Source organism: Marmota marmota, unplaced genomic scaffold, assembly GCF_001458135.2.
Source record: "Marmota marmota marmota unplaced genomic scaffold, marMar, whole genome shotgun sequence".
Classification (NCBI taxonomy): Eukaryota; Metazoa; Chordata; class Mammalia; order Rodentia; family Sciuridae; genus Marmota; species Marmota marmota.
Window position 1 is genome coordinate 1,886,568 of NW_026000253.1, and position 22,002 is coordinate 1,908,569.

Consider the following 22,002-nt stretch of genomic DNA (forward strand, 5'->3'; position numbering starts at 1 on the left):
AGAAGACTTACCTAACAGCTGGCCTTCTCCACAGTTTGGGGGCTGGGAGGGGTGGGTGGGGCCTGGTGCTGCAGGATCTGAGGGGACTAGGGGTAAAATGTCATTTGGATAATAGGTAGTTCTAAAAAGTTCAGTGTTTTTTTTTGTGACATTTAATAAATAATACTTTTGAATTACAGATTAATTGGGAAATAGAGGAAAGGAAAAAAAAAGAACTGATTTGCCCCCCCATCACATTTATGTCCATTCTTAAACATATATGTGTATGCCTTTTTAAACTTTTATAGTTTTAAGATAGGTTTCTGCAGTTTTATAATCTATTTTTATTTAGAAATTTATTGTAATTCAGTTTTAGATTTCTTCTATAACATTCTTTTAAACTTTTGAGATATGTCTACCACAACATACACAGAAAAGTGTATACTTCCATATAACATTTTAAACAACTGTGTAGAATTTTGTTGCTAATATTTATTTATTATTCTCTTATGGGTCACATGGGATTGTTTTAAGTTTGGCATTATTAAACTCAATGCCCAGATGAAGTTACTTACAGAGAAATTACACATTATGATAAATTATCTCATTAAGTGAATACAAGTTCTGGGTTGGGGTACAATTTATTATATGTAATAAAAGCCTTTGTGCTCAATGTTCACACAAAAAGTAAAAAATATACTGGTCATTATTAAAACCATATACTCTTCCACAGAGCAGCTTCATTGCTAGCTTATGTGAGGGGATTTCTAGGAGGATAATTCTGCTACTCCAAGCCTAATGGGGTCCTCATATGCTTTACCCTTCTCTACTTGTTCCAGCTCAATTTTCACATATCTCTGCCTTTTCCCAAGAACAGCAGGAAATGGCCAAACCCCAGGTAAGTATGTTATCTGTTTGTTCCTTTCTCTTTTTAACCATAGATGTGATGAGATTTATAGGAATCTTTACCATGAAATAGAAACTTATTTGTGAATGAGGACTAGGATCAGGGAAAATGAGAGACAGAAGATCAAGGCTAATTAGAATGTACATACTTGGAGGACTTCAGGGTAACAGATACAGACATGTTCCTTGACTTGTGATGGGGTTACATCCTGATAAACTCATAATAAAGCTGAAAATTCATTTAATACTTCTAATCTACTCAGCGTCATAGCTTGGCAACATGGTACACTGGAGTATTCGTTGCTTCCCCTTTTGATCACATGACTGGGAGTTATGGCTCACTGCTGCTGCTAAGCATCAGAAGAGAATATTGTTTTACATATTGTTAGCCCAGGAAATTATTAAAATTAAAAATTCTAAGTATGGTTTCTACTGATTATGTATTGATTTAGCATCACTGTAAAGTTGAAAAATCATAAGTCAGACCATGTTTAGTCAGGGGCCATCTGTATTAATGTTGAGCTGCTGGTTTCTCTTTGAGTCTTCAGGCAGCCAAAGGGAAATATAACTAGTTCCTTGACTCACCTTATTCATCAGGAGAGAGCATAGAAAGGCCTCAGGAGAAGCCAGGGTTTCCTGGAGTTGCTTTTCAGGGCATTTTTTGGTTCAGTTGTCATGTGGAATTATCTTTAACCACAACTTGGTGATAAATAACGTTCCTGATTTCCTGTAGATATTTCCCATTTCTAAGTGAGCTGGAGATATGGTCATATTATAAATTAGGAATGAAATCTCTTAAGGAACCTGCCTGTCTTTCAAATGACTTTCCTGAAGTAATTTTCTCAGTTGGACTTTCAGTTCTCTTTTGGCCAAGACACAAAGTCTACAGATAGCCATAGTCTACCATCTTTTTTCTTTCATTTTTTAATCTTTTAAATTAACTTAAAATTGATTTTGCATTTGTGTCAGTTGATAAGTGTTAATACGTGCAGATTGGTGTAACTAATCTACAGGTTCTAGTTTCTTCACCACAAAAACTGCCTCATGTTACTTATTTATAGTCATATCCTCCCCCTGCCTATAACCTTAGCCAACCACAGATCCATTCTGTGTCACTATAGTTTTGTCTTTTCAAGAGTGTCATTTAAATGGGGCCATATGCTCTGTAACCTTTCTTTCTTTCCTTTTTTTTTTTTTTTGAGGTGGATACCACTATATTGTCCAGGCTGGTCTTGAACACCTAAACTCAAATGATTGTCTTCCATCATCTTCTGGATTAGCTGGGATGAAAGTTGTATGCCACCATGCCCAGCTTAGTGCAACCTTTTTTTAAAAATTAAACTTTTCCTTTTGAGGTGATTTATTTACATATAATTTGAAGAATAATATAGATAGGTCCCGTGTACCTTTTCCCATTTTCCCCAATGACAACATATTTCAAAACAAGTCTAATATCACAATCAGGATATTATATTAATATGATTAGGCATGGGCTGGGGTTGTGGTTTAGTGGCAGAGCACTTGCCTAGCATGTGGGAGGCACTGGGTTCGATCCTCAGCACCACATAAAAATAAATAAAATAAAGGTTTATCAACAGCTAAAAAAAATTTTAAAAATATGATCAGGCACAGAATAGTTCATTACTTCAAGGCTCCCTCAAGGCTACATTCACACCCATTCTTAATCTCTTAATCTTAATCTTAATCATTCTTAATCTCCTGGCAACTACTAGTATGTTTTCTATTTCAGAAGCTTTGTTATTTCAAGAACATGATTTAAATGGAATCATACAAGCCAGGTGCAGTGGCTTATTCCTGTAATTCCAGCAACTTGGCAGCTGAGGCAGGAGAATTGTGAGATTGAGGCCAAAGTCAATTTAGCAAGACCCTCAGCAACTTACTGAGACCCTGTCTCAAAATAAAAAAAAAAAATGAAAAAGACTGGGGATGTAGCTCAGTGGTAAAACTTCCTTGGGTTCTATCCCCAGTAACATAAAAAGAAAGAAAAAGAATTAAATGGAATCATATAGTACATAATATTTTGGGATTGGACTTTTTTTTTTTTTTACTCAACACAGTTCTCTGGAGATTCACCCAAATTGTTGTGTGTGTTATTAATTGTTCTTTTTTTATTATTGCTGAATTCATGGTATAGATGTTCTATGGCTTACTTATCTGTTCATCTTTTGAAATACATTTGGACTATTTCCAGATTGGGGCAGTTATAAGTAGAGCTACTTAAACATTCAGATTTTGTGTAAACATGTTTTCATTTCTCTAGAGTAAATATGAATTGCTGGGTCATATAGTAAGTGTATGTTTAGCTTTTGAGAATCTGCCAAAGGGGTTTCTGGAGCCATTGACCCATTTTTCATTTCCATAAGCAGTATGCAAGAATTTCAGTTGGCACATTTTTGTCAGCAGTTGGTATATTCAGTATTTTAAAAAAGTTTTCATCATTCTAGAAGGCATGTAGTAGTATCTTATTATGGTTTTAATTTGCATTTCCCTAATAGCCAAGTATATTGAACATTTTATATATGCTTATTTACTTTTTTGTATGTCCTCTTTGATAATGTGTTTGTTCAAAAGGTTTTGTCCTTTTGAAAATTGGATTGTTTTCTTACTGTTGAGGTTTGAGAGTTCTTTATATATTCCTTATGCAAGCCCTTTGTCAGTCCCATGGTTTGTAAGTCTTTTCTCCAAATGTGTGGCCTGTCCTTTCAATTCTCTTAAGAGTGTTATTTGCAGAGCAAGATTTTTTTTTATTTTGAAAGTATCCAGTGTATAAATTATTTATTATATAGAGTGTGCTTTTGGTATCAGATCTAAGAACACTTTTTCCTTACTTGATGTCATGAAGATTTTCTCATATTCTGTAAGTTTACTAGTTTTTGGTTTTATATTTTGTTCTATGATCCATTTTGCATTAATATATACCTTTATATTTTATGTATATATATATACACATATGTGTGTATACTTTATATGTCTGTATATACACACACATACATATACACACTTATATATGTATTTATGATTTATCCATTCATCTATTGGCAGATACCTAGGCTAATTCTATTATCTTAGCTATTTTTTAATATTTATTTTTTAAGTTTTATGTGGACACAATATCTTTATTTTACATTTATGTGGTGCTGAGGATTGAACCCATGCTAGGCGAGTACTCTACCGCTGAGTCACAACTCCAGCCCATATATCTTGGCTACTTTATTGGTTTAAAACTTTTCTCAATGCATGCATTTAATGCTGTAAGATTTTCTCTAAGCAGTGTTTTAACTGTGTCCCACAAAGTTTTGTATATTTTCATTTTTGTTCAGTTCAGATTACTTTCAAATTTTCAATAATACTTCCTCTTTGATTATATGTATTATTTGGAAGAATAATTAAAAAAAAATTTTTTTTAGTTGTAGATGGACACAACATTATTTATTTATTTATTTATTTATTTAATGTGGTGCTGAGGATCAAACCCAATGCCCCACACATGCCAGGTGAGCACTCTACCACTAAGCCACAACCCCAGCCTGGAAGAATGAGGTTTAATTTCCAAGTGTGTAGTCTTCTTGTTATCTTTCTGTTACTATATATGTAGTCCTTTGTCCTTAGTTTTTAGCAGTTTGATGATGTGTCTGGTTGTGCATTTTTTGTGGGTTTTTTCTGTTTGGGGATTGCTGAGCCTCTTGAACCTACAGATGCAGGTCTTTGCCAAATATGGAAAGTGGTCAGGAATTTTTTTTTTCCAAGTATTTTTCTGAACTTTCCTTTCTCTTCTTCTGGAACTCTAATAACCTAAATTTGGTGTTATCTCACAGGTCTTAGAAGCACTGTTCATTTTTTTCAGTATTTTTGTTTTCCAGATTGGTTAAATTGTATTGATTACTTTGAGGCTTATTCACTCTTTTATCTGTTATCTCCATTGGGCTATTAAGCCCTTTCTAGTAGGAGGTTATTTTGGTTATTATCTTTTTCAGTTTCAAAATTTCCATTTGGTTCTTCTTTAGATCTTCTGTGTTTTTGATGAGACTTTCTAGTTTTCTTGTGGTTCTTAGAAGGTTGATCTAACTTCTTGGGTTGTGTGTGTGTGTGTGTGTGTGTGTATGTATGTTACTGGGGATCAAATCCAGGGCCTCATGCAGGGTAGAAAACTGCTCGACCATTGAGCTATATCCCCAGCCTGGGTGTTTTTTTGTAATAGCTGCTTTAAAGACTTTCTCAAATGATTCCAGCACTTGTATCTGCTTGATGTTGGTATCTGTTGTTTTTTTCTCGTGACTGTTGAGATTTTCTTGTGTACCATGTAATTTTGGAATATGTCCTACATATTTTAATGTGATATTATGAGACACTGGGTTTGTTTAAATCATATGGAGAATGTTGATATTTTGATTTGCCATAGGCAGTTGACCCAGTTGAGTTCAGGCTACAAGTTCTAATCAGTCTTCTGTAGTTTGTGGTTTCCATGTTTGTTTAGTTTTTAAACCTCATAACAGACATTCTGGGATGTAGGCAGTGGTTTGTCCTTTAGTTCAGTTCTCAAAAGTGTTTACTTTTTTGTTTTAGATTAGATCCACAAATGCACAGTTTGAGAATGAGCCCAGGAGTTGATATATGAAGTTATGGGGTTTCTTTCCTGAATTCTTCCTCCCCATGATTTCCTGTGAATTTTCTAGTTCCCTGTTCTTCCCCCTTTTGTCCATCTTATAGAGAAGCGTTTTTTGTTTTTGTTTTTGTTTTTTGCTAGACTGTACACTTACCCCAGCTATGCCCATGGATGGACACAAGTTGCAGATACAGAAGACAAAAAATAATGAAGTTTCTCTTGGGACTAAGAGCTTCAAATCAGAGTCTGGGTTTTAGATGATGGCCAGAGTCTACTGGTACTGCAGGTCCTGTTGTAGCTATTACTGCTGCTGCTACTGCTGGATTTTCTGCTGCCTAGGGTGTGAGAGAAAAGGAGGAAAAAGAAAAATGGATTTCCCTCTCACTCTTTGAGCATTAGGAGCTCCCTTACCACTCTTCAAGCCGATCTAGAGAGTTGCTTCATGAGCTTTCTTTGCTTTTCTTTTGTTTTCTTTTCTTTCTACCAGAGGTTGAACCCAGGGGTGCTTAACTACTGAGCCACATCCCCAGCACTTTTATGTTTTATTTTGAGACAGGGTCTCACTGGGTTCCTCAGAGCCTTGCTAAGTTGCTGAGGCTGGCTTTGAACTCGTGATCCTCCTGCCTCAGTCTCCCAAGTCACTGGGATTATAGGAGTGCACCACCATGCCTGGTTCTTGAGCTCTTTCTGTATCTGTACTATCTTCTTGGCTCCATGCTGACTTTGTCTTGGGCCAGGGAAAACCACAGAATCAGTGGCAAACTCGCAATGAATTTGGTGGCACTTCAAAGTCTAGGCTTTTCCCTTAATCGAGTCTGGCCTTGAACTTGTGATCCTCCTGCTTCCACCTCCTGAGTCTCTGGGATTACAGATGTACATCACCACATATGGCTTCTTTCCTCTACTTTGTGTTTTTGTTTTTACTTTTCAGAATTACCAGATTGCGACTTAATGCATTCTGTCCAGGTTTTATGCTTGTATTCAGTGAGAGAGAGACAGTGTGGAATGTACTTACTTCATCTTACTTGGGACCACATACCCCAATGCTGTGCTGTACTTTGCTGCCCACTGTCCCTATGTACATGCCTGTATGTTCCAGATCAACTAGACAGCACTGTACTATGCTGTTACCTCAGCTGCTCCTTACTTCTGCAGTTGACAATCTCTGAGCTGCCAGGCAGATGTGGCAAGCAGTGGGTGGGTTGGCCATGTGCTCAGGAATCTTTTTAAATTCTATTTTCATTGTGAAATGTCACTGATCCCAAGCATTTTCTCTGCTGCTGCTCTTTGTAAAAGAAATATAAATTTTCTGTTTGACAATGGAACAGATGTACTCTACAAAAATCTAAAATAGTGAAGAATATAAAAAGGATGTGAATAGCAAAATGTTGATTGATTTAATTCCCCTCTACTCCATTTTTGCCTCTGATTCCCTTTCTCCTCTGCATGTATTTATATCCAATCAATCATCTTTCTGCTCTTTCTATTATTCTTCCTACCTAATGCTCAGAAATTCATTCTTTTATCACTTCTTTTATGTTTGGACAACTTCCTTTAGGTTTCTTCTTCTTTTATTTATTTATTTTTTTGAGACAGGGTTTTGGTAAGTTACCTAGGCCTCCCCAATTGCTAGGATTGATTATAGGCACATGCTATCATGCCTGTTATAGGTAGTTTTTTTTTTTTAATAGGTCTGTCAGTGACAAATTCTTTGTTTTCCTTCTTCTGAGTATGTCTTGATTTCTCCTTATTTCCTGAAGGATAACTTTGCCAGATACAAAACTGGTTAACTGTGCTTTTGTTTTCAGCACTTGAAAATTATTAAGCCATTTCTTTCTGACCTCCTTGGTTTCCTGTGAGAAATCTATCATTCACATTTTTTTAACCTCTACAGGGTTGTTTCTCTCTGGCTGTCTTCAAGATTCTTTTTTCTTTGTACTTAGTTTTCAGAAATTTAGTTTGGACATATGTTGGCAAGGATTTCTCCTAAACCCATAGGTTTTCTCATTTTCTTAAATCTGTAGGTTTATGACTTTTGTCAAATTTGGAAAGTTTTCAGTCATTATTGCTTTGAATACCCTTTTAGTCACATTCTAGTCTCCTTCTAGGACATCAACAATATGAATATTAGATATTTTGTTATAATCCTGTGGGCCTCTGAGATTCTGCTCATTGTTTTCATTCTATTTATTTTTTTGTGGTCCTGAGGTTTAAACTATGGGGGCATTTTACCATTAAGCTACATTCCAGTTCTTTTCATTTTTTTTTAAAATTTAGGGACAGGGTTTCACTCAGATGCTGAGGCTGCCTTAAACTAGAGATCCTTCTACCTCAGCCTCCTGAGTCACTGAGATTATAGGAGTTGTGTACCACTGCACCTAGCTCAATCTGTTTCAGTGGTAGAGTGCTTGCTTGCCTAGTACATGTGAGGCACTGGGTTCAATCCTCAGTACCACATAAAAGCAAATAAATAAAATAAAGGTATTGTGTACATATACAACTAAAAATATTAAAAAAAAATAAACTGGCTGGGCATGGTGGTACTAGCCTCTAATCCCTGTGGCTTGGGAGGCCGAGGCAGGAGGATTGCAAATTCAAGGCTAGCTTAGGCAACTTAATGAGACCCTAAGCAACTTTGTAAGAACTTGTCTCAAAATTAAAAAAAAAAATTAAAAAGGCTGGGGATGTGACACAGTGGTTAAGTGTCCCTGGGCTCAATCCCCATTACCAAAAAAAAAAAGAATAATAATAATAGATTGAGTAAATTCTATTGATATTCATCCTCAGATTCACAGATTCTGTCCTTTTTCATCTCCATCTTCACTAAACAGTTTTTTTGACTTTTTTTCAGGTGCTGGGGATTGAACCCAGGGCCTGTGAATGATAGGCAAGTGCCCTCCCACTGAGCTACACCCCCAACCCTATTTAGTGAGTTTGTAATTTGCTTATTGTGTTTTTCAGCTCTATAATCTCTGGTTCTCTCTTTTGTAACTTCTATTTATTTGTTGAGATTTCCTGTTTTTATTTGTTGCAGGAGAAATTTTAATTGTTGAAGCATTTTTTGTTAGCTGCTTTAAATCTTGTTAAGGTGTTATGGGCTAAATTATGTCTACCCAAAACTCATATGTATGCACCAGCATTAGTGTAGGCCCCATAAGTTATGGTCTTAGTCCCATAAAACTGCCCCAACTTAGATGCCAACCATAAGTGGGGTGCCTAGGCTACCTGCCCTTCTGCTCAGCTAACTACAGATTTGGGGGTTCCCATATACTATTCTCTATAGGTTTAGTAATTTACTAGAACAATTCACAAAACTCAGGAAATCACTATAATTATGATTACTGGTTTGTTATAAAGTATACAACTCAGGAACCAAATGGAAGAGTTATATAGAGCTAGTTAGGAGGAGGTACAGAGCTTCCTTCCTGGTGTGCCATTCTCCTAGCAACTCAGTGTGTTTACCAACTCAGAAGCTCTGCTAACTCCGTCATTCAGAAATTTTCATGGAAGTTTTATTACATAGACATGAAAGATTAAATCATTGGCTGTTGGAGACCAACTGAATCTCTAGCTTATCTTTTCTTCCCAGAGATTTGAGGGTGGGGCTGAAAGTTTCAACCTTCCTGACATGTGCTTAGTTTTTCTGGTGACTGTCATGAAGCTTTCTAGGGCCACTTATGAGTCATCTCACTAGCTACAAAGAACAGTAAATTCTAAGAGTTTGGGGAGTCCTTTGCAACTGTGGGAAATGTTTACTTTTATTATGTCATGGGGTATTGTATTTTTGCTTATTTTAAAAATTTGTTTTGTTTTTGGTGCTGGGGATTGAACCCAGGGCCTTGTGCATGCAAGGCAAGCACTCTACCTACTGAACTATATACTTAGCTCTCTAATTTGGTTTTAAGATCTCTTACAAGAGTGGTTATAAACTCTGGCCCTCTAGTGAGGGGGGTCTGGGGAATATTGTGGTGGATGTTTACAGTGTGCCTTTCCTGGGATTTTTCTTTATGCTGGTGGATGGCTTAATGCCAGTCCTGGTGTTTGTGCTGTGACCAGGTGACCCTCTTAGAGGAAACTTTATACTGCAGATTCCCTTTAGTTCTTATCTGTCCTATGTCCAGTTTATTTCTGCTAAGATAGTCACTCTTAGGAGAGTGGGAAAGTAGTAATGTTCAAGTATCTCAGTTGATACAGAAAGGACAACTTGACAAAACCCACAAAATATCAGAAGTGGTTTACTACTTACAGACCCCAGAGAGGAGTGCAGCATGCCTCTCAGGAAGGGATGAGCCATCTATGATGCAACATGCTCAACTAGGATGAGGGGTAAAATAAAGAGGGAATAAACTGTGAGCTGAAGCCTTTACTAGGGTCTAGTACATCACCTAAGTGGGTTTTCTTCAGGAGAGTTCTAAGTAGGGGGTTTAAAGTAAGTAGGCATGGTTCCCCGCAGTCACACTGTAACAGAGAGGTGGTCATTGTGGCATATGTGCAGTCTGTGTAGGGTGTGGAGGTTGTATCTAGCTGTCCCACAGGGAGTGGTCACTAGCAGGTGGTTGTATAAGGTAGATATCTGAATTGACTACTTTGAAGAACCTGGAGGAGGTGGAAAACTGGAAACAGCATCAAAGGTGCTTGTGATTAGAGTAGTTCCACCTTATATTTAAAATGGTGCCTCTTGTGTCAGTTTCCCCTTTGCTGAATTTGCATGGTACCTGATCTCCTGGAGGGAGAAGGAGTTCTTGGCCAGCAGGGATGAAGAGCTTTTCCAGGCTGAGTGATTGCTATATGGGGATTCCCCCGTCAGTGCTTTCTGACTCCTAGAAAGTCTCTGTGGCTCAGTGGAGAACAAGACTACTTTCCATCCTGCTTATTGTCAGCACAGTTCCCAGTTCCTGACTAATCTTCTTTGCTGGTGTTCCAGGCTTGTCTGGTATTGTTAGAGGGACCCTTGTTGATTTGGGGGCAGGCTGAGACCACCTAGGCTGCTTTCTGTTGCTAGGTTATGAGTTTAGAGAGACATCATCTGTGTGGCTCTCTGTTGTTGGGTTGTAAGATGCTCTGCTATTATTTTTTAACCTTTATTTTATTTATTTTTATGTGGTGCTGAGGATTGAACCCAGTACCTCAAACGTGCTAGGTGAGTACTCTGCCACTGGGCCATAACCCCGACCCCCTCTACTATTATTTTTAAGTCCTCAGGACCCTAATCAGAGTTCTTGCCTTTTTCCTCCTTTCAGGATCCTCTTTTGGTCATCTCTTGTGTTAATTCCAGGGCTTCCAGTTGTACTTAGTGGGGAAGAACAGGGACAGAGGAGTCTATGCCATTATTGGTATCTAATATCTTTAAAAAAATTGTTTTTGTGGTACTGGGGATCAAACCAAGCCCTCACACATGCTAGGCCAGCACTGTACCACTGAGCTGTATCCCCAGCCCTTTTTCTTTCTTTTGAAACAAAGTAAGCATGTAATATACATATTGCCAGTTTTTGGTTTTCACTTATTGTGATGATTTACAAATACTTTTTTTTTTAAAGAGGGAGAGAGAGAGAGAGAGAGAGAGAGAGAGAGAGAGAGAGAATTTTAATATTTATGTTTTAGTTATCGGCAGACACAACATCTTTGTATGTGGTGCTGAGGATCGAACCCGGGACGCACGCATGCCAGGCGAGCGCGCTACCGCTTGAGCCACATCCCAGCCCTACAAATACTTCTTGAATGAGTAACTAAAGTGATTTTTTTCACATCAGATTAGAAAACTACCATTTTCTTCCCTAATCCAAAAATCTGAACTCTGAAAATGTTCTAAAATGTAAAACTTTTTTGAGTGCAGCATTGTTGCCACAAATGGAAAATTCCACACCTGACCTCATTTGCAGTCAAAATGCAGATGAACTAACATTATTATTTAAAATCACCTTCAGGCTGGTATATAAGGTATTTATGAAACATAAATATTTCATGGTTAAACTAGGGTCCTGTCCCCAAGATATCATTTCAAATATTCCAAAATCTGAAAAAAAATCTAAAATCTGAAGCACTTCTTGTCATAAGCATTTTGGAGAAGGGTATTCAGCCTGTATTAGTCATTTCAGGCTGCCATAACAGAATATGACAGGCTGGATGGCTTAACCAGTGAAACTTATTTTCTCACAGTTCTAAAGGCTGGAAGTCTAAGATCAAGGTGCCAGCAAGGTTGTTCTCTGGTGAAGACTTTCTCCTTGCCTTGCTAATGGCTGGCATTAACATGTGAAGACATGACCTTTAGTTTGTGTATTTACCTAGAAAGTGGGAGGGGGAAATTGCTGGCTTCTGGGGACTCTTCCTCTTCTTTTTAAGGACACTAGTCCTATTGGATTAGGGTCCTACTCTTATAAGATCTCACTTAATTTTAATTACCTTTAAAGGCCCTGTCAGTACCTTGGGGATTAAGGCTTCAATATATGAATTAGGAGGACATTTAGCCTATAACAATTAATATTCAATATGTACCTTAATTTTGTGTTACTTCCAATTTTATCCTATCCAGAAAGTTAGGAAGTGAATGAATATTTGTAATGCTTATATTCTTTTTTTAATATTTATTTTTTTTAGTTTTAGGTGGACACTATATCTTTATTTTATTTTTATATGGTGCTGAGGATCAAACCCAGTGCCTCATGCATGCTAGGTGAGCACTCTACTACCGAGCCACAACCCCAGCCCCATAATGCCTGTATTCTTTTAAAAAAATATATTTATTTTTTAGTTTTAAGGAGACACAGTATCTTTATTTTGCATTTTATATGGTGCTGAGGAATGAACTCAGTGCCTCAAGCATGCTAAGTGAGTGCTCTACCCCTGAGCCACAACCCCAGCCCCATAATGCCTGTATTCTTGAGGGGACATTCCTGTAGGACAGATTTCTATAACTGACATTTCTGAAATAATGATATTGTTTTAATTTTAGTGATATATGGTAATTATGCAGAATAGTGGGTTTCATTATAGCATATTCATACATACACATAACATACTTTGATCAGTTTCATTCCACAGCACCTCCCCTTGCCCTCCCTTTCTCACTCCCCTGGTCCTCTTCCTCTATGCTACTGTTCTCCCTTCTATGTTTATGAACTCCGTTTCCTGCTTTTTTCTTTCTATCTTAGATAAAACATATAACCTTTGACTTTCATTTGCGGAAAACAGAATTGAAGAGCATCATTTTCAGTGAAATAACCAGACTAAAAAATATTTTAATTTTTGAGGAATTGCCAAATTCCCTTCTAAAAATGTTAACAAGGTCACCTTCTCATCGAGAGTGCAACAGAATATCAGTGTCTGAATATAGTCAGCCTTTGGTATGCATGGATTTCATATCTGTGGATTCAACAAACCATAGATAGATGACTGGTTTCAATATGTTGAAAATTTCCCATCAATATCTAAGGGAAACCTACAGGGGATGGGGGTTTTAAGCTTTGATGTAATAGTTACAATGAATTGGAGTCACTTAAATGACAGTGCCTCAGTGCTCTGTGCATGCTTAGAAGTTGGAAAGTTTCTTAAGCTGGTTATACCCAATTCTTTTAATTTAAGAAGGTAGTATCTGACTGTGAGGGAAGTGAGTTTATGGACAGTGTTTCTGTTATCTAAGGTGGAATGAATTTTCATCACTTAAGATGGAATGAGCCTTGTTATCCCTCTCCCCCCCCCCCCCCCCCCCCCCCCCCCCCCCCCCCCCCCCCCCCCCCCCCCCCCCCCCCCCCCCCCCCCCCCCCCCCCCCCCCCCCCCCCCCCCCCCCCCCCNTATATACACACACACACACACACACACACGTATATATACACATACATGTGTACATATGTATGTTCCTTTATAGGGTTTGAGATTTATATAGTTTTCATTTCACCCAGGTAAATATACCTGGGAGTGGGATTGCCAGATTATGTAGTAGTACACGCTTAACTTCATGAACAACTGGAAAACCATTTCCAAAGGGGCTATGCCATTTTACATTCCTGCCAGTAGAAGTCTGGTTGCTCCATATCCTTACCAGCCCTATGTATTGTTATCCACCACATTATAATAAGTGTACAGTGGTGTATCATGGTTGTTTTAATTTGCAGTTCCCTTATGATTAATGGTGTTGAGAAAATTTTTATGTATTTATTTGCTAACTATATTTCTTCTTTGGTGAGGCATCTAGCTTTTGCTTCACTTTTTAGGTTTTTCCCCATTTTATTGGTGCATTATGATTATTCATAATGGTGGGATTCATTGTGTCATATTTATACATGCAAATAATATAATTTGATAAATTCTCCAGTAACACCCCTCACTTTTAAAAAAAATATTTATTTTTTAGTTGTAGTTGGACACAATACCTTTATTTTGTTTACTTATTTTTATGTGTGCTGAGGATCAAACCTAGGGCCTCGCACGTGCTAGGTGAGTGTGCCACTGCTGAGCCACAACCCCAGCCCTCCCCTCATGTTTTGATAGTTCTTGTTTGTATTCTCAATACAAGTTCTTTGCCAGATGTTTGATCTATAAATAATTTCTTTCATTCTCTGACTTTTCAATCTCTTTAACAATGTCTTTTGAATTTTGGTGTCACATCTAAGAAATTTTTGGCTAACTAAAGGTTCAAAAGAATTTCTCTTGTATTTTCTTCTAAGAAATATTATAGGTTTAGATTTTACATTTACATCTATAATGCACTTTGAGTTAATTTTATGTTGGAGTTATTGAGGTTTTTAAAGACTATCCGGGGGTTGGGATTGTGGCTCAGTGGTAGAGCACTCGCCTCGCATGTGTGAGATCTGGGTTCAATCCTCAGTACCACATAAAAGTAAATAAGTGAAATAAAGGTATTATGTCCAACTACAACTCAAAAATAAACATTTTTTTTAAAAAGAAGAATATCCGGTTGTTTCAGAATAATTTGTTGACATAGAAACTCCCATTTTCCCATTGATTTGCCTCTTTTTGTTGAAAATATTTTTTGTATCTGATGCTGGGGATTGAACCCAGGACCTCACACATGCTAGACAAAATGCTCTACCACTGAGTCACATTCCCAGCTCTATTAAAAGCAGTTCTTTTAAAAAATATTTTTAGTTGTAGATGGACACAATACCTTTATTTATTTATATTTTTATATGGTGCTGAGGATTGAACCCAGGGCCAGTGTTCTACCACTAAGCCACAACCCCAACCCTGCAAATAATTCTTACAAATAAAGATATAAAGTGCATATAAAGTGCACAGTTTTTAAGTATACAGTTGGATGTATTATCACAAGCATGAAAACACACTCTGTAGCTACCACCTAGGCTAAAATGTAGAAAGAACATAATTAGGACCTCAGCACCCTTCTCATTCCCTTCTCTAAATTTTTGCCATATGTAGAAGTAATTATTATCCTCACTGTTAACATCATGGATTAACTAGCCTAGCTTGTTCTCTTACAATTTATAAATAGAAATATGGAGTATATTCGGGGCTTCTTTTTCTCATTAGTACATTTATTATATTTATCTGTGTTGGATATGTGCAGGAAGGTCCTCTGGGTGGCCTTGGACTAGTTTTCACCTCTTTGTTATTTGTAGTTCTTTTTTTTTCCCCTTGTACTGGGAATTGAACCCAGGGGTACTTAACCACTGAGTTGCATCCCCAGCCTTTCATATTTTTTGAAGCAGGGTCTCACTAAATTGCTGAGGCTGACCTCCAACTTGCAGTTATCCTGTCTCAGCCTCCTGAGCCGCTGGGATTATAGGTGTGCACCACCACACTGACTCTTATTTATATTTCTTAAGAATAACTGTAGAATGTGCTGGGAATGTAATATCTGAGATAAGTGGGGAGCTAGCCAGAATAACCTGAACCCTGATCCAGTCCCCTCCTAGAAACAGGATGTCTTTCAATGGTTCATTTGCCCCTAACATATAAAACACAGGACTGGCTGTTTTCTGAGGTCAGTTCACTATGGTGCAAGTGAGGCATATTCAGAAAACTTTATCTGCCCTGATCAACTTTCCTGACACTTGGGGTACCAACTCACAATGAATCCTAGGATTCTGTTGTCCCTTGATGCCTATCTAAAGAATAATCCCACTCCATATAACTTGTGTGAATGGTTGCACATGATTCAAATTGGTAACAAGTGAACAGTGAACCTGCATTACAACAAGCAGGTGTAGTTCATTACTTTTGGTCACCATACAGCATTTCATTGAATGATTGTGCCACAGTTTACTCATTCTACTGGTAATGGACATTTGGACTTTTTCCATGAATTAGTATTAGAAGCAGTGCTTCTTTGAGTATCCCTGGACTTGTTTCCTAGAGCACATGTGCATAATTTTCTGTGAGTACCTAGGGAAGGAGCTTCTGGGTCATAGTGTATACAAATCATTAACTTTAGTAAATCATGCCATGTATTTTTCAAGTGATTATACCAGGTTACATTCCTACTAATGGGACCTGAGAATTCCCATTTCAGTGCAACATTATGGTGCATTAGTCTGCTTAATTATACCTTTTCTGGCAAGTACATACCGGTGTCTCAGTGTAGCTTAAATTTTCATTTCCCGAGTGCTAATAAGATTGAATACATTGCAATGTATCTGAGTGCCAAGGACAAGTACATTTTCTTCTGTTCATAGGTCACTTGGTTCTCATTTTTAAGGAAGTACCTATTCACTTCTCTTGTCCACTGTTTTGTGTTGTGTATTTCTTACAGATAGGACAGTGGTTGTTCTCTTCATGAATATTGCAGGTGATCTCCCTTAATGGCTTGCCTTTTCACTGTTACCCTTTCAATCTTGTAACACTCCAAGTCTCTCCTTTTATGAGTGCTTTTCATGTCTTGATTTAGAATTTGTCACCTAGACTTATGAACATATTTTCTATATTATTGTTTTATTTTGCTGAATCCAGTCTGATGTTGCCCCCAAAGAGGCAGCATGTGCTGGGATGTGGCTCAGTAGCAGAGTGCTTGCTTAGCATGTGCAAGGAAGGGAGTTCAATGTTCAGCACCACAAAAAAAAAAGGCAGCAGGGGAATTCCTACAAGGGGAGTGCCCCAATTGTCTTGCTATGGGGCCTGTTGGGATTGTAATGAAAGAAGCACTAAAAAGCCAGATGATCATTCCTGAGCATCTATTAAAACTTACAGAGTGGGCTTCAGCATCATGACAATGAGAGACAGGGATGTCCTACCTAGCTAGATTTGTCTGCAGTGAGGGGGACATGAGATTTTAAGGATTTGGGCAACCACCTAAACCAGTTTATCAGTGCCTGGGAATGTTCAAGGCACCAGTTTGGGCTCAAACCTGCAGGGAAATACCTATAGCTGTCTGGGTCACAAAGTAGTCAAGACACAGAAAGGGGAGGGGTGATTAGGTGACCCTACAGTTATTTTATGGACACTTTATTGTGTCACTTTTTACATTAGATTTATAGTTTACCTGCAGGTGATCTGCATGTATTAGGGGATAAATTTCATTTTCCCCCATATAGACATCTAATAATCCATTTACATTTATTGAAAAGATCATACTCTCCGGCTGGGGTTGTTGTTCAGAGGTAGAGTGCTCAGCTAGCATATGTGAGGCCCTGGGTTCCATCCTTAGCACCACATAAAAATAAAATAAAGGTGTTGTGTCCACTTACAATTAAAAAAATTAAATATTAAAAAAAGAAAAGATCATACTCTCTCCATTGTTTTGCTATGCCAAATGTCATAAGTCAGCTGTCTATACATGTTTGGATTCTTTTTTTTCCCACTAGACTGTCTATCCTTGTGCTAATATTGCATCATCTTAAATACTCTATTGCCAGATGTGGTGGTGCATGCCTGTAATCTCAGTGGCTCAGGAGGCTGAGGCAGGAGGATCTCAAGTTCACAGCCAGCCTCAGCAACTTAGCAAGGCCTTAACCAACTTAATGAGACTATATCTCAAAATAAAGAAAAGGGGCTGGGGATGTAGCTCAGTGGTTAAGCTACATTCCTGGTGCCAAATCCCTAGTACAAAAACAAACAAAAAAGCCCTCTATTTCTTAATGGAATATTTTTTCTCTCATGATTTGTGATTTTCATACAAAGTATTTCACTAACTTGATATGAAGTAGATATTGTGTATTGTCATCATGAGGACTGGGGAACCCAATTAGAAGTTCTCCTGTGTTCTATCCTTATTACCTGGTGGTCAGCATTTTAGAATAAAAGGAATGTGCCATTACAGGGACTAGTGACATTTGAGGATGTGGCTGTGGATTTCACCCAGGAGGAGTGGCAGTACCTGAACTCTCTGCAGAGGACCTTATACCGAGATGTGATGCTAGAGACCTACAGCAACCTGGTCTCCGTGGGTAAGAATGGCTTCCTCAGGTAATTTTGCTGTTTATGATTACTGCATTAAATGGAGGATATTTTGTTTCTCAATTTCCCACTTTTCTTTCCTGAAAAGGTATTTGAGAACTAAAAATCCAAGTTAAATGGTTTGACATTACCATTGTATCAAACAACAGGTTCCCTTGTGCTGTCACCAAACTGAAACTTCTTTTGCCTTGGCTCTGAAGAATTATACCAAGAAGCTATCTGTTATTTGTCATTAACAGGGCAACAGGTTTGTAAACCAGACCTCATCCTCAAGTTGGAGGTGGAAGAGCTATGCCCAGCAGAAGACAGAATTCCAATTTGGAGCTTTCCAGGTAAATAGGATTGACTCAGACTCTGAGCACGAGGCCCTAGCCTATAAATTCCTGTGAAAGGGCTTCCAAGAATGTCCTAGGATAATATTGTGACCATTTGATGCTGTTGGATGGGGATAGGAACACCACAGATACAAGATTGATAGCCCTAACCCTGTTCCCACATGCCACATTGCTCTTGTTAAGTTGATACTCCCCAGCAAGTTTCTGCACAATTCCTTTTATATGTAAATGTCTTTTAAATGCTGTCACTCCCTGGCACTACCCTTTCTATGATTCTCACCCATCACTGACTTATCTGCCAGGCCCACATTAGTCACAGGCCTGGATACTAATGCTAATTCCATATTGGATTCTCCAGTTCATACTTCTTGTTTGACTTAGGTATTTCCTGTCAGACTTGATATCCTAAAATATCTTGATTTTTTTTGTGTATTTAGGGTTTGAACCAAGGGCCTTGTGCATGCTAGATAAGTGCTTTACCACTGAGCTCCTTGATTATCTGTTTGTTAAAATAATAAGATATAATTCACTATTACAAAATTTAGCCTTTTCAAATGTTCAGTGGTTTTTAGTATATTCAGAATTGTGCAACCATCACTAGTAATGCTAGAACATTTTCATTGTCTCCAAAAAAACCCCCCTATTCTTTCTTTTTTCATGTGTGGTACATGGGGATTGAACCCCAGGGCCTTGTGCATGTGAGGCAAGCACTCTACCAACTGAGCTATATCCTCAGCCCATGAAACCCCTATTCTTAACACTCACTCTCCATTCCCTCTTTTCCCCATTTGCTGGTAACCACTAATCTACTTTCTGCCTCTATGGTTCTGCCTACTCTGGATATTTCATATAAATGGAATCATATAAAATATGGCCTTTTATGTCTGGTTTCTTTCATGTGACCTGTTTTTAAGGTTCATTCACATTACAGCATGAACCAGCACTTTATTTTTTACACAAGAATAATATTCCATTGTATGTATGGACCACATTATTTATTCATTTGTTGAACATTTTTGTGGTTTCTACTTTTTGGCTATTATGAAAAATGCTTATAACATTTATTTGCACGTTTTTTTTTTTTTTTGTGGTGACGTATGTTCTCATTTGAGCAGATACATAGCAATGGAACTGTTGTACCCTGTGATAATTGTATGTTTCCTCAAAACTTTTGCCCATTAGCTTTAATATTCACTGATGATTCTTGCCTGAAGCAGTTATTAATGTTTATTTTTTTCACTATTACCATCCATTACTGTCATTATTCATTTTTGTGTTCAAACTGTGCTCAGTTTGGCTAGCAGAATTCTTTTCAGGGTAGTTCCCCTGTCCTTTCCCCATGTCCCTATCATTCTTGGAGCACTTGCTTACATTCTAGCACAAATACACATTCTACATCACCTTTCTGTTTTAGACCTGGAATCAGCAACTTCTGCAAGGATCTTTTGTTCCTCTTAATGGGATTGGTACTTAAAAATCAGCACCGGGAGCTGGGTATGCTTATAGTTACTCATTCTCTTACCTATAGATTCCCCTTCATCTCTTTTTCCATTTGTTGTTATAAGCAACTAGGTGATTTGTCCTTTAGTATTATGGATTCTGGATTTTTCTGTTAAATACCCCATGGTGGTATTTGACATAATCTACTCTCCCCAGTTATTCCTTTAAGTTGGTAGATCTAGAAGCTGGATCATATTTGGAATATTTAAAAATTTCTGCTAGGAGGCATGTTATGCATGGTTATCTGTAACTACCAGTTATTGGTGATTACTGCTCAGACCCATTAGTTCATTAATGGCTGCAAAATGGTGATGTTTTCATTCTGTCATTTTCTTGATGGAATGCTTATATAGAGAATTTGCCCTGCATATATTATTTGGATACCACGAGCTATATAGTATACAGAAAAGATGGGCTAAGTGACTTTTTTAAGTTTGAAATGAGTTGATTTTATAGCTTAATTCAAAGGTAAACAATAATTTGCCCTTTTTAATGTATCATTCTCAGACTTAAGGATTTAAATATTTTTATTTCTTAATCAATTGCCTTATTATCCTTATTAGGAGTCAAAACTATCCTGTATTTGGCTGGTAGAAACTCTTTCAACTTGGCCCCCAAGCCTTTGGTATTGTCCTTCCTTTCTGGTGCTACAAGTTTATGGCTCATTCTGTATATTCCCTGTCTCTGATTTGGAATTGACCATTTCCTCTAGGGAGCCCTGGATCTTTTTAGTTTTTAATACCACAGCATGGATGTTAGGGAATCATTTCTAGGCCTTTTCACTGACAGAGTTAAGAACTATTTATAAGTTTTTTTTAAAAGAAAAAAATACCTCATGTATTCAAAATGATACTTCCAAATGAAATTCTGGACTTAAGTTTTTAATTTATTCATTTTATATCTGATGGTTAATATTGTAGTATTAGTCTGAGACTATTGTATGTGTATACTGAGTCAAATTAATTCATGTTGATGCACTGAGAATCAAGACATTTCTGTCTGGTCTTTAGGAAAGGCAGACAAAAAGGATGATTACTGTTATTAGGAATTATTGTATATTGTTTTTCTTTAAGATTCTATAAAACATTTTAAAATATTTACTTAGTTCCAAGGTCAAATCTAGAAAACACAATATATTCAGAGTAGTCTAGCTTCTTTCTTCATCTTACGTCCTCCCTTCCTCCTTCCATTTCCTTTAGTGAAATTTAAAGGTTTATCCTTCCATAATTTTTAACAATATGAGCATATATTAATATATATTCATATTCATTTCTTTCCTTAAAAAATGGTAGCATACTGGGCTGGGGATGTGGCTCAAGCGGTAGCGCGCTCGCCTGGCATATGTGCATATGTGTCTGCTGAAAACTAAAAAATAAATATTAAAAAAATTTTTTTTCTCTCTCTCTCTTTAAAAATATGGTAGCATACTATGCAGTTTTGTCTACCTTCTTTTTCACACATTCAAGAACATGATAAATATATAAAGATACTCCTTATTTCTTTTTATAGTAATGTAATGGCTCTTTATAATCACAACAGTTGTCAGGCTAATTTTTTTTTTTTTTTTTGTACCAGAGATTGAACTCAAGGCCACTCGACCACTGATCCCAAGCCCTGTTTTCTATTTTATTTAGAGACAGGGTCTCACTGAGTTGCTTAGTGCCTTGCTTTTGCTGAGGCTGGCTTTGAACTTGGGATCCTCCTGCCTCAGCCCCCCAGCCGCTGGGATTACAGGCATGTGCCACTGTGCCCGGCTGGAGTAAAACTTTTAAAACAGTTCCTTTGTGCAGTGCAAGATTTCACATGTAATTGGATCCTCCCAGTATTCATTTGAGTATGTACTGTTACAATTTGTAATAGGTGGAAAAGTGATAGAAATAGATTAGGTCACTTGCCTAAGGCCACTCATTAAGTGAAAGTCTGAGCTAGGATTTGTTCATTGACTAGAGAGCTTATTACTATCAGGGATAAGAAGCGAGGCTTAACATGCAGAATTAAGTTGGCAGGAAAATAGGCCAGCTCTCAAGGAAGTTAGAGGAGACTTCCCATCTCAAATCTCCATGTTCAGAAAGCTCAAGGGCGAGGGAAGCTCTTATAAGAAGAGGCAAAGAAAAAGGCAGGAAATGTATATAAGCAGATTTAGTTAGCCATAGAACCTGTCAGTCTCAACTTCCTTGGCATCTTTCCTCTGTGGGAGGAAGTTCAGAAGTTAAAACAGTTTGTAGCTGTTTTAACAGCTATTTCAGGGGGCTGTTTCAGCTGGGTGTGATGGCACATGCCTGCAATCCCAG

The 22,002-nt window shown here is 37.6% G+C and overlaps 1 protein-coding gene across 9 annotated transcripts in view; it reads left to right on the top strand.

Moving 5' to 3' along the window:
• The window catches only part of LOC107159833 (zinc finger protein 182), a 35,090-nt gene that overhangs the window by 1,796 nt on the left and 11,292 nt on the right, over window positions 1-22,002 (top strand). For 4 of the 9 annotated variants that reach the window (XM_048796647.1, XM_048796646.1, XM_048796645.1 and 1 more), the window contains 3 exons: window positions 819-877; window positions 17,740-17,866; window positions 18,116-18,208. In XM_048796647.1, the coding sequence (XP_048652604.1) occupies window positions 863-877; window positions 17,740-17,866; window positions 18,116-18,208 (235 nt within the window). In that variant the 5' untranslated portion in view covers window positions 819-862. Of the gene's footprint in view, window positions 1-818; window positions 878-8,360; window positions 10,650-17,739; window positions 17,886-18,115; window positions 18,209-22,002 lie in introns of those variants that run through there. The other 5 variants (XM_048796648.1, XM_048796650.1, XM_048796649.1 and 2 more) reach the window with 3 other exon arrangements.